Source organism: Raphanus sativus, chromosome 4, assembly GCF_000801105.2.
Source record: "Raphanus sativus cultivar WK10039 chromosome 4, ASM80110v3, whole genome shotgun sequence".
NCBI classification, from domain to species: domain Eukaryota; kingdom Viridiplantae; phylum Streptophyta; class Magnoliopsida; order Brassicales; family Brassicaceae; genus Raphanus; species Raphanus sativus.
This window is the reverse complement of record NC_079514.1, coordinates 32,526,403-32,541,553: the sequence shown is the minus strand read 5'-3', so window position 1 is coordinate 32,541,553 and position 15,151 is coordinate 32,526,403. Positions and strand designations below refer to the sequence as shown.

Below are 15,151 nucleotides of genomic sequence, written 5' to 3'. Positions count from 1 at the left end.
AGTTTCCCGTTCAGTCCTAGCTGTGTCTAACTATATATATATATAGTATAACAAAAAGACATACCTTATGTAAACATAAAAGAAGAATAAGCGAAGCTCAATTTCCCCATGATTCTAATCTATATTATTAAAACATGATCATATATTAAAAAAATTATAATTCAAATTTTCTTGAGCTACATATAATCTGTCCAACTATATTTGATCAAGAACTAAATATGGTTAATAATTTATATGAACGTATGCATTTCTATATATAAATATTTATGCAAAATAATCCATGCAAGTGAATGAGTATAAAGACATATCAAATATTTGTTTTATTAATTATTAATTATAAATTAACTAAATAACACTGACAAACTATATAAACTATATGATTAACAAACATCTTTTAAACAATTTAGATATAAACAAGAAATGTAATTCACTTTTTAGGGTATTTAGATAAACATATAATATAAGATATATAATATCCCAATTATATAACCTATAAAAAACATATAATTCTAAACCGAAAATGAAAACCCGCGCGTCTATTAAAACACAAGTATGCCCTATTGATATGAGGTTGTGTCCATTTATAAATTTTATAACTGCCACTAAATACACCTTTAATATATCTTTTTGTGTTAATATAACTAGCGCTGGAAATGTGGTTCATTGCTCGCGGGGCCCGGCCCGTTAGGCCCGCTGCGGGGCGGGTGCGGATCCAAAAAAAATTTGAGTTTTATAGTTGCGGGCCGTGCGGATTGGGCCGAGAGATAGCGGGGCGGGCGCGGGTTTTCAGAATTTGGGTCGCGGGTTAGCGGGTACCCGCTTATATTGAGAATGTCATGTGGTTTTCATGTTTTGGTGTAGTTAGTGTGTGTCGTTTTTTTGTTTTATGTTATAACTGTGCGTTGTTTTTATTTTCATGAGTGTAAAAGTAAATTGGAAAGCCCTAGTTGCTTCATCAATCATCATCTCACTTCACTACGCCGAACGGCTTGAACCCTAAATCGCCTTTGCTCTCTCTCAGTCTCTCCAACTCGTTGATTCTCTCTGAGAATCTTTTTCTCAGTTCTCAGACTCTCAGTCTCTTCTCTTGGTTATCTTCCCGACCGCATGTATCTCTCTCGCTCAAACAAGGTATATGTTGATCTCTGTATCGCTATGTCTCTGTCTCTCTATGTCATTGTCTTTGTCGATCTCTGCCTCTCTCTGTCATTATCTTTGTCGATCTCTGTCTCTCTCAACTCTCTGTATATGTTTTTTCTCTCTCAACTCTCTGTCTATGTCTGTCTCGATCTCTGTCTCTCTTAACTCTCTGTCTATCTATTTGTTTCATTATGATTCTGTCTCTCTCTGTTGATTTATGTTTTTCTTAATTCATAGTCTCACTGTTGTTTTTTTTTTCACAGGTGCTAACATGGATTCCGAAAATCTAAATGGTGCTGATGCTACTGATAATGGGAAAACAACAACATATCCCAATGTTGGTTCGAGTTTGCCACAAGAAGCTACAGAGGATTCAAGTATGGGAAAGAGGAAGAAGAAGACATCGGCTGCGTGGGAAAACTTCACTGTGATCGCGAGACCCGCTTGATTTGTGGGAGAACTTCATTTGGATTTTTTTTTTTATATTGGCGGTTTACCCGCTAGACCCGCTTGATTTGTGCGGGGCGGGTGCGGTTAATCGATTCAAGTCCAAGCGGGTCACGCGGGTTAAATTTTAAACTTCAAAATTGACTTCAACCCGCAACGGGGCGGATCATGCGGGGCGGATCCGACCCGCAACCCAGGACTAAATATAACTGCCAAATCACGTAACTGGCTATTAATCACGTAACAGCCTATTACTGTATAATTATATTTCTTAATTTCTTAATCATGGTCATTAATCACATAACTGGCTAATTTTATTTCTAAATTAATCAAACATTTCACAGTTTGTTTTCTAATAATCTGTACCATATAAAATCTATGATCATGGATTTAACAACCATTTAAATTACCTATGAAAATCTATTTTCTGGATCTAACAAATATTTTACGATTTGTTTCCTAGTATTCTGCACCATATAAAATCTATTTTCTCGATCTAACAACCATTTAATTCTATTAAGATTTTAGTTAATTATATTAAAATGCATTTTAATTTTGACAGTTTCTACACGAGTCTAACAATAGTCTATTCTATGAAATTAGGAAAATGACTTATTGATAGTCCTCGAAACTTGATTCTTTATCTGCGGGTTCTCCTCTGTTTGACCCGCTGCAGGGCAGATGCGGATCAACAGATTTGAAAAATATGCGGGCGGATGCAGGTACTATCGAACTGAAACTGTGGATACCCGCTAACCCGTAAATTTTTAAAAATGTTTTTTTAAATATGACTAGATCTTGACCCGCCCTACCGGGCGGGTATTTATCTTATGTTTTTAGTTTTCTTTTGTTTATATTAAATTTTTGTTTATATTAAATGATGTATTTGTAATATTTAAATATAAATTTAGATTGAAAATTAATATTTTCAGTTATAATAAAATTAAAACTAAAAGTTTAATAAAATATTCTGATATAAATTTTAAATTTACTAATTAAAATAATATAGAGGTGGATCATAATTTTTTCTAATTCCAAAATCTTAGCATCTCTTAGAAACAAAGTAAATATATTTATAAATACATAAAATATATAAATATAATTGAAACTATAATTTCTATTAAAATAAATTTGTTAAATGAAAAATCTTGAGCTGATTTTGTTTATTTCTAGAGCTTGATCCGTAACCGTATAAATATTTGCTTATACTATAACTAAATGGACTTATATTATGAAAGCATTATATACTAATAATATATGAATAAGTTATTTTGGATTATGATGTTTGCTTATGTTATATAAATTGATTATGATGTGTGATTTTTATTTTATTATTTATTAGTAATAAATATTAAAATATATTTAAATATGTTAATACAAAATATATTAGGAAATCTGTTTTGGTTAAGATTTGATCAAGAAAATTTACTATTTAAATTAGAAAAAGATATTAAATGCTTAAATCTACTACTTAGATTAGGAAAAAAACAAACATACTTAAATACAGTGCAATAAAAATCTCAATGGTATTTTAATGTAAATAATTAGTAAAATTAAAAAGTATTTCTAGTATTTTTTTTTTCTTTTGGAGTCATAGAATTTGGTAATCTGTTGGTTTTTGTTCATCTTGAATGCCAGGGTTGTTGATTCATCCACGATCAAGCTAATTTTTTTTGTGATAGGATTCATCTAAATTACAAATTCCATTTTTTAAAAACTTATGATCGCAGATTCTAGTTGTAATGAGTTCAATAATAATTAATAAGAGAACTCGTCATAAGTTATTTTGGTTTGGTTTTGGAGTAATATTAGTAGTGTTTATTATCTGGGCCACATCTAATCATAATAAGCCAAAAAACCAACGAATTTAATTAGATGCGAAGGGGATAGTTGACAGAAATTTTTGGGTGTAGAAATGGCAAGACAAAGCATCCTTAATTATAGCTTTATTTATTATACCAGTGGCATGAAATTGTAAATATAGTGAAAAATTTAGGATAATTTCAAATTTGTACTTCTCTTTTAATAGATTAAATTTTCTTATAAAAATAATTAAAATTACTAATATTTATAAAAAATTAACTAAAACATTTTATTTATGTCATTTTAAAAAATATTAATAAAAATATATAAAATAATTATTTTTATTATTTTTAATATTATCTACGGGTTATCCTTAAATTTAAGCAAGATGGTGAGGGTATCATTTTTTCTACTCATGGGTCAAGTGGGTCGAATTTTTGAATCAAAAAATGATTCAACTCGCAGCGGAGCTGGACGGATCAGGACGGGTTGATCCACAAACTCAGCACTACTTATAGATATATGTTTAGTCCAACTATTTTAATGCAGTCATTAAACTTCTTACTATTACTTTAAGAAAATATTTTATACCACTATAATTAAAAATATAAATATAAATATAAAAATTAAATTTCTAAAAAAATGTAAAACAAAAAAATACACCCGCCCTTTCAAGGACGGATCAAAATATAGTTAATCATTAATATATATATATATATGTTCTGTGTCATAAAACTCAGAAAATTTGGTTCCCCCAAAGAGTTTACGAATTCGATTGTCCAAGTTTCCTCTCCCAAAAATCTCAAACAACTCAACGAATAAAAATAGTCAAAGCCAAGAAGGTATGGATCTCTTCCAAGCTTTGTTAACTAATCGATCAATTCCACATATAATCAATCAATTCTCAAATCTCTTTTTTTTTTTAATTCTCAAATCTCTTAGAATTGCATGCAATAATGTTTCACCGTAGATAGTACTACATGTAAAAATCTGAAGACATACAATAGAAGATGAAGTTACTGGAATAAGTGTTGTTAATCACTAACAATGAAAAGATGAAGTTTACTTGAATTTATTGTTAATCGTTGACAATGAAAGTGCTATGAAACATGCAATATTTTTTCGAATGATTATGAAATTACTGGTTTGAAGGTCCAAACCATGTTAACTCAACTGTCCAAACCATATGTTAATTTGACTCTTTTTGGAGAACAAACATCTTCCCAACAGAAATCGAACATACCATTCTCTAAACTCTTAATAGGTAATCCAAGAGCCAATATGTCAACTATCTGGCTTTTTGGGGGGTTAAAGAATTTTAACTATTTGCTGTTGGTATATTGCATGTTTGATCAAGTAACAAAATTTTAAATATACTTCCAAAGAAATACAGTGAACAAAAGAAAAACAGTCTATCCACAGTTAAAAGTAATAGATCGATCCCTCATAATAGTAATCTAAACTTCAAGGATGAGCCAGTCCTGCACAATCGTCATTTTTCCCACTCTTCTCTCAACCAACGTCCAAATAAGCAAAATTCTTTTGTCTAAGTTCTGGTCTTGAACATTAGTAATGGGCTTTTCTATATGTAAACTTAACAATAATAGTGAGCTTTTATGTGTAAGCCCATACAATGGTTCTATCAAGTTAGACAGCTGGAATTATGGTTAAATTTTATGTGTTATAAAATTTGTAAATTTGGGGTACAAGGATAAATTGAAAATGTTAACTAACCTAGCACATGTTGAGGCATTAGTTACAGTTGATTAGGGTGTATGGTCTGAGACAAAATTAGGAGGTTATGAGCTTATGGTTTATGGCTTTAGACTATCTTTTTAAATATTATATCAGCTGTATAAAAAGAAGCTGATGGACCGACAAAAGTATAAAAGCGATGCGTGATTTTCGGAATGTTACTTAATTCACGTTTGTTTGGTAGAATGGGGTGTCAGTAATATGGTTGAGTATATGTATATATTTCACGAGCATTGTCGAAAACAAAAAAAAATCACAATTGCAAACAAGAAGGGAAACCCTCTCCCTAGTGGAGAGAGTCTCGCTCTCAATCAAAAACAAACCAACCCTTGGGCTCCGGACAGTTCCAACGGCTACAAAGCAGTGGTCCTCGTGCCAGGTGTAAAATAGAGTAGTAGTAGTAAATGAGAAGATGGAAAAAGGGAACGGCCATTGCTTTTAATGCACGTGGCAGTTTTTTCAGATTCCCGACAACGTACCAGGGGTAAAATAGGAATTTGAATTGGTATCTTTCTTCCACCGCACTCTCTCGGCTCGGCGAATAGAAAAGAGAAGAGAGAGAGAGAGAGAAGCGATTTGCGGGACCAAATCAATGCGTCCAATTGGTCCCTCTTTTTAGAGAGAGAGAGGAAGCAGCAGGGAACTGGAGTAGAAGAAGAAGAAGGGTACTGTACTCTGATTCTCTCTCTCTCTCTCCTATATTTTATCTTCTCTTTTCCTCCGCTTATTTAGCGCTATCGTTATAGAGAGATCAATCGAGTTTTGGATTCCACTGTTTCATCGGGAATCCTCCCATTATACTTTAATTCGTTTGATTTTTCTTTATAGATGGATGTTCCTATTTTTGGCATTTTATCTGGATTTGCTTTTCGTGTGTGTGAGTTTAATTATTAATGGCCTGATTTTTATGTGGTGGATGTTTCAGATCAGAGCCACATCACTTTAGGGAAGAAGACAACTCTATGCACTACTAGGTTGAGAAGCCTCTCTCTCTCTCTCTATGTTAATTCATACACACATACATTTGCAACAAGATAATGTGATTTAGGGTTTAGTTCTAAGATGGTGATATCTTTTTTTTGAAAAATAGATAATAATATTCTCACCATTGTTTAATGCCAACTGATATTTTGGATTGTTGGAGAAAGACTTGTGAATACAACAATTAATATATTAATTCTTTCTTTCTTTCTTTTTTGTTCTGTCTGCTTTTCCGTGTGTAAGATTACAATCAAAGTACTTAGATTATGATATAGCTTTTCCTTTCTTTTCCATTAAAATATATGCATTTCTATTCAACAAAGAAGGGTGGACTGTGGGGTCATTTGTTACTTAATATTCCCATTAAATAAATAAACTTTGGATTGATTTATGGTACTGCATGACTTCGTTCTCAAGCATAGTGGGTGACCACTTCTCTCTCTTTTTCTTTGTTTTGTTTGGTTTCGTTTCTTCTTCAGTTAAAAGGTTGATATGATAACCTTCTAAGTAAACACTGTTATCATATATATTCTTATATCAACCCTATCCCTGTTAATAAGTCATCTCTCTATCTCTTTCTGTTTAACTAGTTTTGTTGTATACATTTCAACTCTGGCGCTTCATTGCATTGCAATCCACATTCTCTGACATTACTAGTTTGCTTTACTTAGCTTTTCATATTTTCTCTTCTTTTGTGGAGCGCCGTGGGATTTTCTAGGCATGCGTCTTGTTTTAACCTCTTGTCTTTGGTTTGGTATGATGAGTGATGACATGCCTGAGTTTTATCATATTTCTTTATGGTTGTGTTAGTTGGACTCTTTTTGGTCTCTTCCCAGAGCTATTTGTTTTTTTTTGTTAAAAACATGAATGAAATGTGCAAATACATCAATCTTGACGTCTGAACTGTTTCAGGAAAGCGAGTTCGAGTTTCCTCTGCTCAGAGACCACTGTGATCTTAAAAAGTGACCAATGGGAACGATTGCCGGAGAGGAGTTGAAGAAAATGGACAAAGCACAGGTGCATGTAGCCCGCGAAGAGAAGATATTGGTTCTGGTGAGACTCAGACCTCTCAACGACAAAGAGATCTTGGCCAATGAAGCTGCTGATTGGGAATGCATCAACGACACCACCGTATTGTACAGAAACACTCTGCGTGAAGGCTCCACTTTTCCTTCTGCATACTCATTTGGTAAGATTTGGACTGTTGTTTTTAGTCCAAATATCTTCTATGTACTTACGTCAACTTTTGATGACAGATAGAGTGTACCGAGGTGAATGTCCAACCAGACAAGTTTACGAGGATGGCCCCAAGGAAGTTGCTCTCTCGGTGGTCAAAGGAATCAACTGTAAGCTTCTTTGATTGTTGTGATGACATAAACATGGCGATGGCACTAAAAGCTAATTGTTTTTTAATAATTATTGGTTCCCAGCTAGTATTTTCGCATATGGTCAGACGAGCAGTGGCAAGACATACACCATGACTGGTATAACTGAGTTTGCTGTCTCTGACATATTTGACTATATATTCAAGGTAACGCTTAAAAGTGTTCATATTTACCCCCCACACTAGTTTGATTATTTATTCACTAATTGCACTGGACGCTGCAGCATGGAGATAGGGCGTTTGTTGTGAAATTTTCGGCTATAGAGATCTACAATGAGGCCATCCGAGATCTTCTCAGCCCGGATAGTACTCCACTGAGGCTACGTGATGACCCTGAGGTGGAAGATTTGTTGTTTCTCCTTACTGAGCGAGAAACTCTTTTAGTTGATAATCTTTTGTTTTGTGACTCTTCTTACTTTATTTTTCTGTCATTCAGAAAGGGGCCGTCGTTGAAAAAAACAGAGAGGAAATCCTCAGAGACTGGAACCATTTTAAGGATCTTATCTCTGTTTGTGAAGGTAATAACCTCATAAAGTCCCACCCATTTTCCATTACCACGAACCATTTGATAGTTATGTATGAATTGCTGTCTGAAAAGAATCTCTTGTCACGTTTCCTTGTTGTACGTATTGCAGCCCAGCGGAAGATTGGCGAAACCTCATTGAATGAGAGAAGTTCAAGATCTCATCAAATTATCAAACTAGTAAAGCTCTAATCTACCACTAAGACTCCCCTCTTTTTTTTTGCTTTGTAACTTATCTAAATTGTTAATTTATTTCTTGTAGACAGTTGAAAGCTCTGCTCGTGAGTTCCTAGGCAAAGAAAACTCCACCACTCTCATGGCGAGTGTGGTATGTACTCATATCTACTTTTTATCCTAAGCTTTGACGAATCATCTTGGCTTGTGCTCATTGTTCTTGTGTACAGAATTTCATTGATTTAGCGGGGAGCGAGCGCGCATCGCAGGCATTATCAGCTGGTGCAAGACTCAAAGAGGGTTGTCATATCAATCGAAGTTTGCTGACTCTAGGCACTGTGATACGCAAACTCAGGTCTGGACGTGATACTTTGGTTTGATTCTATTTTTAGCTTTTGTAACTTAATGTGCATTAATATAAAGACTGACAACATTATGCAGCAATGGAAGACAAGGACACATCAACTTTAGAGACTCCAAGCTCACACGCATTCTTCAGCCGTGTTTAGGGGGAAATGCCAGAACCGCCATAGTCTGCACGCTGAGTCCAGCAAGGAGCCATGTTGAGCAGACTAGAAACACGCTTTTGTTTGCCTGTTGTGCCAAGGAAGTCACCACCAAGGCACAGATCAATGTTGTCATGTCAGACAAGGCTTTGGTGAAGCAACTACAGCGTGAGCTAGCTAGGCTCGAGAGCGAGCTGAGACACCCAGCCCCAGCCACATCAAGCTGCGACTGTGGGGTTGCGCTAAGAAAGAAAGATCTTCAGATACAAAAGGTTCTGTGGTTTAATGAAAAAAAGTAGTTTCCACATATCCTCTGCCATGAGTTTGGTTGATTTTTTGGATACTTTGATGTTGTGCAGATGGAGAAGCAGCTCGCGGATATGACCAAACAGCGGGATCTTGCTCAATCTAGGCTTGATGATTTCATGAAGATGGTTGAGCACGATGAGTCTTCGAAGGTATCGTAGTTCAATGGACATATACTCAAATAATCTCTAAATTTTATCCCATTTTTAGCTCAATCCTTTACTCTTTTTTTTTTTCATTTCTCATCTTACAAAGGCTGAAACTCCATATTTCTGTAACGGTACAAACAAGTGGGAGGATGGTTCAGTGTCAGAGACATCAGGCATTGTCGATCCAGACAGGGCTAGTTTCATATCCGATGGCACGTCAACGCCTCAGGCGACTGCAAGAGCTTCTGTTAGGTCTCACTCTGACGAAGATCTGGAGGAGGTATTGTCGCCTGGTTGTTCAGGTGATGAATACTGCAAAGAAGTACAATGCATTGAGATGGAAGAATCATCAACTAGTGACGTTATTAACCACGAGGAAGAAAGGACAGACGCAGAAGCACATCTGGGGCACAGTGCAGAGGTAAACCCTGAAACAGGTCTTGCTCAGAACAGGAATCCGTCAAGTGTTAGAAGCGTAAGGGTGAGGAGTTGGAGCCGTGGAGATACCGTGCCGGGGACAAGTACTCCTCCTGATGCCCTGGAGGCTGACTACCCTGGAAGACCGGAGGCTCATGCTGTTGCGTTTCCTGGTTTAGAGTTTGGTTCTGGCAAGAAACTGATGAGGAGTGATTCAATGTCTTCTTGCGGAAGTGATTCCACTGAGGCTCACAGCGTTGGAACACCAATGGTGGGAGACGATGGAGGTATTACCAGCATCAGGTCATTTGTCCAAGGGCTCAAGGAGATGGTAAAACACCACAAAATCACTAATATATATAGTGAGATCTTAATAGTTGTACTTTAATATTTGTTATTTCAGGTTGCGGATCCTGATAATTCAGAGAAAATGGGGAATGGCATTGGTCTGGTGGACAGAGAAGAGGTGTCTGGGACAATGACGAACTGGTCGGAGGAATTTGAGAGAAAGAGGGAACAGATTCTGGAACTTTGGGAGACATGTAACGTCTCGTTGGTGCACAGAACATACTTCTTCTTGCTCTTCAAGGGAGACCAAGCAGATTCGATCTACATGGGAGTAGAGCTAAGAAGACTCTCATTTATGAAAGGAAGCTTCTCTCAGGGAAACCAAGCCTTTGAAAGAGGACAAACCCTTACAGTAGCTTCAAGGTTAGTTAGTGCTTTTTAAAAGCGTTTGCATCATCATCAATCAACAGCTAACGTTTTTTTATTAACCGACCATATTGGGTTTCGTTGTGTTAGCCTGAAGGCACTTCAGAGGGAGAGACGGATGCTAAGCAAGCTTGTCGGGAAGAGGTTTTCTGGAGAAGAGAGGAAGAGGCTTTACGAGAAGTTTGGGATCGATGTGAACTCGAAACGCAGGAGGTTGCATCTGGCGAACCAGCTGTGGAGTAAACCCAAGGACATAGTCCATGTGGTCGATAGTGCAGCAGTTGTAGCGAAGCTAGTTAGGTTCGTGGAGCAAGGAAGAGCTATGAAGGAGATGTTTGGTCTTAGCTTCACGCCTCCGCTTCCGACAAGTCGGAGGTCTCATAGCTGGAGAAAAAGCATGACAACGCTTTTCTGATATTGGTTACACGTTGGAGTATTGAGGTTGTATGTGTAAATCTTCTAGGTGTGTTCTTGGCGTTAAGAGGAGCTCTGTGTTTCTTTTGCTGTTAGCAGGGGCTTTTAATTTGGAAATAGACAAAGACTATCTGATTCTGATGTTCTGTTTTCATTGGTCAGTCCTTATGATATCGACTCGTGTCCTATTTTATTGCAACGAAAAACCTCTTCACATGTGCCTGGAATCGAGATTTGCTAACTGATCAGTGATGCATGAATTTTATGTGATTGCCGTGTGTTTGTTTAAACAGGTTGGACATGCTGAAGATGTTTCGAGCTAAGCTTTAAATGTAAACAAATATTTATGCATTATTTGGGTGGACTTTCTATATATACATTTACTCCTCTATTCAATTGATTGATGATTATCTTTTACAGACTTATTTTGGTCATTTTATTTATTTTGATTTTTGAAGAACTTTTCGAGGATATCAAATGTTCCGAGTCTACCAAGCTTGAGGAAAACATATGAGTGCTAACAATGCTAAAAAGGTTTGAAACACATTTAAAACACAACTAAAAATGTTAGTATATAAGAAAAAGTGTAGTTAAAAATATTTTTAAACGTAATTTTAGTAATTTTAAAAGTATATTTGATTTACATTTAAAAATTATTATACTATTAATTTTATTTTATCGATTTGAAAAAAAAAGATCATAAATATAATTATATGTAATCTTGTTTCTTTTGTTTTGGTTTAATTGTTTTAATTTTATTTTATTTAAACTTCGACATAACAAAAGTTATATTGCTAAGAATAAAATTATATTTATATGATAATGACCATTACTAAAAATTAGCTATTAAGTATATTTCAAAAATAGTATGACAAAAATAAGATTTGTTAAAGAAATTTTACTTTAGAGGTTGATGTATGAGGTATTAGTTATTATCATATTAAATTTTTTTTTGCCAAAAATATAAATATTTAACGATACATGATGAGCTGATAGATCAACACTCAGATAAAGATGAAGTTATAACAGCTGATTATAAAAAGTGTACTACTGCAAAGAGTGTACGCAGCAGGAGAAAGACAGAGATGATTGTCCCAAGATCGTCAACCTTGGGAGTGCCAAGACCGATCTCTTCTATGAGCGTAAGAAATATGGTTTAAAAAAACGATGCTGAAATGCAGGGCCGTCTCGAACTATTTATGGACCATGTTCAAAAAATATTAATGGTATATATAACGATGTAACAGAATAGTTTTAAAAGTTTATAATTTTATTTATATATATTTGACATCTTTTTTTGAAATTATCAGCTCCAAATTTAATATTATGTCTAAAAATTAAAGTTTATATCATAACTTATATATTTATTTCAAAAATTCTTAATGTTTTTTTAATTTTTCAACTCAGATCCTATTCGACCGTTCCACTTGCACGTGTTGTTAGACGACTCTGCTGAAATGGGTATTTCCCGATTTGGATCTCTTATGCTATGTGTAAACTTGTGTGTTGATTATGTTCAAGAGAATCTTAAGATGCTGGGGTACGAAACCAGACATACTTTCTTGTTCTTGATAATCTAGACTTGAGTGGTCTGTATTAGACTTGTTTTTATGTTATGATTATCCTAATGGGTTCAGATGGTTAGTGTTGATAACATATCAAAGCAAATACATGTGATGAAGTAATTGAGTTTTGGTTTATAGTATACAATGATAATATGAAACTATTCCACCTAACACAGTTTTTTTTTTGGGTCTAAATGTTAAGACACCTACCTAACACAGTTGCATGCACTGGAACGCTCCAGGTTGGCAAATACGTTTTGTTGTTATTTAAACCAGTACATGAATAGGATTGAATTATAAATGGTTGATGGTTTAAGGGCATCCCACTTCAATCTTGTCAAACCTACCGAATGTAAAATGCAATCATGTTCCTTCGTCTTTTTTGTGCTCGTCAACAACAAACACGTACACGCATTGAATACAAAACGAGTAGATTATGGAGAATATGTTCCTTTCAAAAGCAATTATGCAAAATTTTTATAGATTTTTATTGGATTTTTAATTAATATAAAATTTGAACAGGATATAACTGTGCAACCATTCTGGATTCGACATGAAAATATTGTTTGAAAGTTAAACTTATAATTGAACTTATTTTTTGAAACACTAATCGAGCAACTTTTAAATTATTTGTTTTCTAATAAAGTTATAAATTCAGTAAACTTTTATGAAAATGGTAAAAAATATACCCGCATTTTATAATTGTGGGTAAATTTAAAGGGAGATCAAAAGTCATTAGAAACAATGTCGGTTCAGTTGTATGATGTATGCATTCCGGTTTAATAAGTAAAAGGTTGCAGTTTAGATATACTAATTTTCCGGTTTTCTTTTAATCTCGTAATTTCCCCGGTAATAAAGCCATCTCATTGGTGGGTTCTGTGCTTGAAACTGAGTTTGGATAACATTCTCTCCTCCGGTTACACACTCAACATCCTCTGTAATTCCAAGACGGTCTCTGTTTATCAACCATGGCCCACAAGAATTTTTTACTCCTCAGATCAGTAACAAAGAAAGCATGGATAAAAATCTTTACAGTGAATTCTACAAGTTTTACTGATGGACTGAGACTTGGTGACCAAGATCTTTTTCTTTGCTTCGGTGTATTCAGGAGGAGGGGGGGACCCATGAGTTTTCAGGGACAATGAAAAGATAGGAAAAAAGCTCACACGCTTTTGGAAAAGACCTGTCGTTGTTCTTTCTTCTCTTTGTCTTCTCCTTTCTTCTTTGGTTAGGGTTTGAGGTGTTTTCTTCCAAAAGCTTCAAGAAGGTAAAAAGTTTTGATTTGAGCTTGTCTTAGGTTTCTTTTGGTTCCTATGTAGCTAAACATAGTTGTCTCCTATCAGACAGAGAAATGCGGAAACTTGGACGCGTCTCGCTGTTAATCGTGTAAAAAAAGTAACTTTTTGTTTGTTTTGGAGTATTGATTTCTCAACCATGTTGACTTCATTGCCTTTTGTCTCATCCTTTAGTTAGTTTCTGTCTCGGGTCACTATCTTTCGAGAGAGGTGCAACCGATCGATGAGTCACGTTGTTTGTTGTTGGAAAGTCATCGACTTTTTGTTTGTTCTGGTACTATTGATGATGTATATGTCTTGCTGATGCATTTACTGCTTGTAATTATTAAATGTTAAATCCATTTTTCAATAATAGAAGAATTATATGGAGATGGAAAAATGATCAGATCCTCAAATCATTAGTGATCAGATGCATTAAAGTATGAAAATTAGAAACATTGTTGTTACATAACATAAACCAACAAAGCATACAATTTTTGTGCGTTTCAGCGTTTGAAACTGAACAAGATGTAAGTTTTTACTGTGTTTCTTCACTAATGTGACACAACAGGTAAAAACCTCAGAATCTTGTTTAACTTGTGGACATTTCAGGTAATTTCTTAAAAAAATTTAATTCATTGCTTGCTTCGAGTTTCATTGTTTGCTTGTTCATATTTTTGTTGTTACGGTTTACTTGTTTACAATTTGATGGTTTTACTTCATTGCTTACTACATATTTTATTGTTTACATCATTGCTTGTTTTTCTTTGTTCAAATTCTTGTTGTTACGGTTTACTTGTTTACAATTTGATGGTTTTACTTCATTGCTTGCTACAGGTTTCATTGTTTACTATTTCATATCATTGACTACATGTTCACATTATTGCTTGCTATGTGTTTGTTTCATTGATTAATTGTTTATATTTTTTTGCTTATTACTTTTAAATTATAGTATGTTTACTTGTTTAATTTGTTTCAGATGGATAATGAGGATACTCTAACCTAAACGATATATGATGAGCTGATGGATCAACACTCAGATGAAGATGAAGTTATAGCAGCTGAGGATACTCTCATGAATATGCTGAAAAGTGAAAACCAAACAAAAGAGACAAACGCATGCATTCTAAATGTTATATGCATTTTTCAATAATAGAAGAAAAGTATCGAGATGGTAAGAATGATCAGATCCTCAAATCCATTAGTGATCAGATGTCATTAAAAATATGAAAATTAGAAAACATTGTTGTTATCATAACATAAACCAACAAAGAAATATAATTTGTGTGCAATATTTAGTGATGTGAAGAGAAATTATTCGACAACAAATTTGTTTTTGTAGTTATTATGATTGATGGAACGATAAGAGTAGAATAAATTCATGATGTCGCACAAAAAAAAAAGAATAAATTCATGATGTTATTCCAGATGTACTATGACAAATTTGTAAAATTCTTAGCTTTTGTGGAAGAAATTAGATTAGAAATCATTATATATAATGGTAAGTGGTGGTGGGAAGTTTTATAAAATATCACAGCCAAATGATAAAAATAACTAGAATGAATACAATTTAAATCTAACTATTGTTCTAGAAAATAA

General features: G+C 34.4%; 1 protein-coding gene across 3 annotated transcripts; it reads left to right on the top strand.

Moving 5' to 3' along the window:
• Positions 1-5,669: 5,669 nt before the first annotated feature.
• LOC108855364 (kinesin-like protein KIN-7E) lies at positions 5,670-10,940 on the top strand. 3 transcript variants are annotated; one of them, XM_018629169.2, is made up of 15 exons: positions 5,670-5,810; positions 6,071-6,119; positions 7,039-7,315; positions 7,383-7,472; positions 7,557-7,657; positions 7,735-7,848; positions 7,947-8,028; positions 8,146-8,213; positions 8,296-8,361; positions 8,438-8,562; positions 8,649-8,985; positions 9,073-9,171; positions 9,275-9,916; positions 9,989-10,296; positions 10,390-10,940. In XM_018629169.2, exons 3-15 carry the CDS (start codon positions 7,096-7,098, stop codon positions 10,712-10,714), a joined length of 2,577 nt encoding a protein of 858 aa, XP_018484671.2. In that variant the 5' UTR covers positions 5,670-5,810; positions 6,071-6,119; positions 7,039-7,095; the 3' UTR covers positions 10,715-10,940. The 3 variants fall into 3 exon arrangements, with proteins under 3 accessions (XP_018484671.2, XP_018484675.2, XP_018484670.2); XM_018629173.2 differs by lacking the exon at positions 5,670-5,810 and having other exon boundaries at positions 5,856-6,119; positions 9,311-9,916; XM_018629168.2 differs by lacking the exon at positions 5,670-5,810 and having other exon boundaries at positions 5,856-6,119.
• The last annotated feature ends 4,211 nt before the right edge of the window (positions 10,941-15,151 follow it).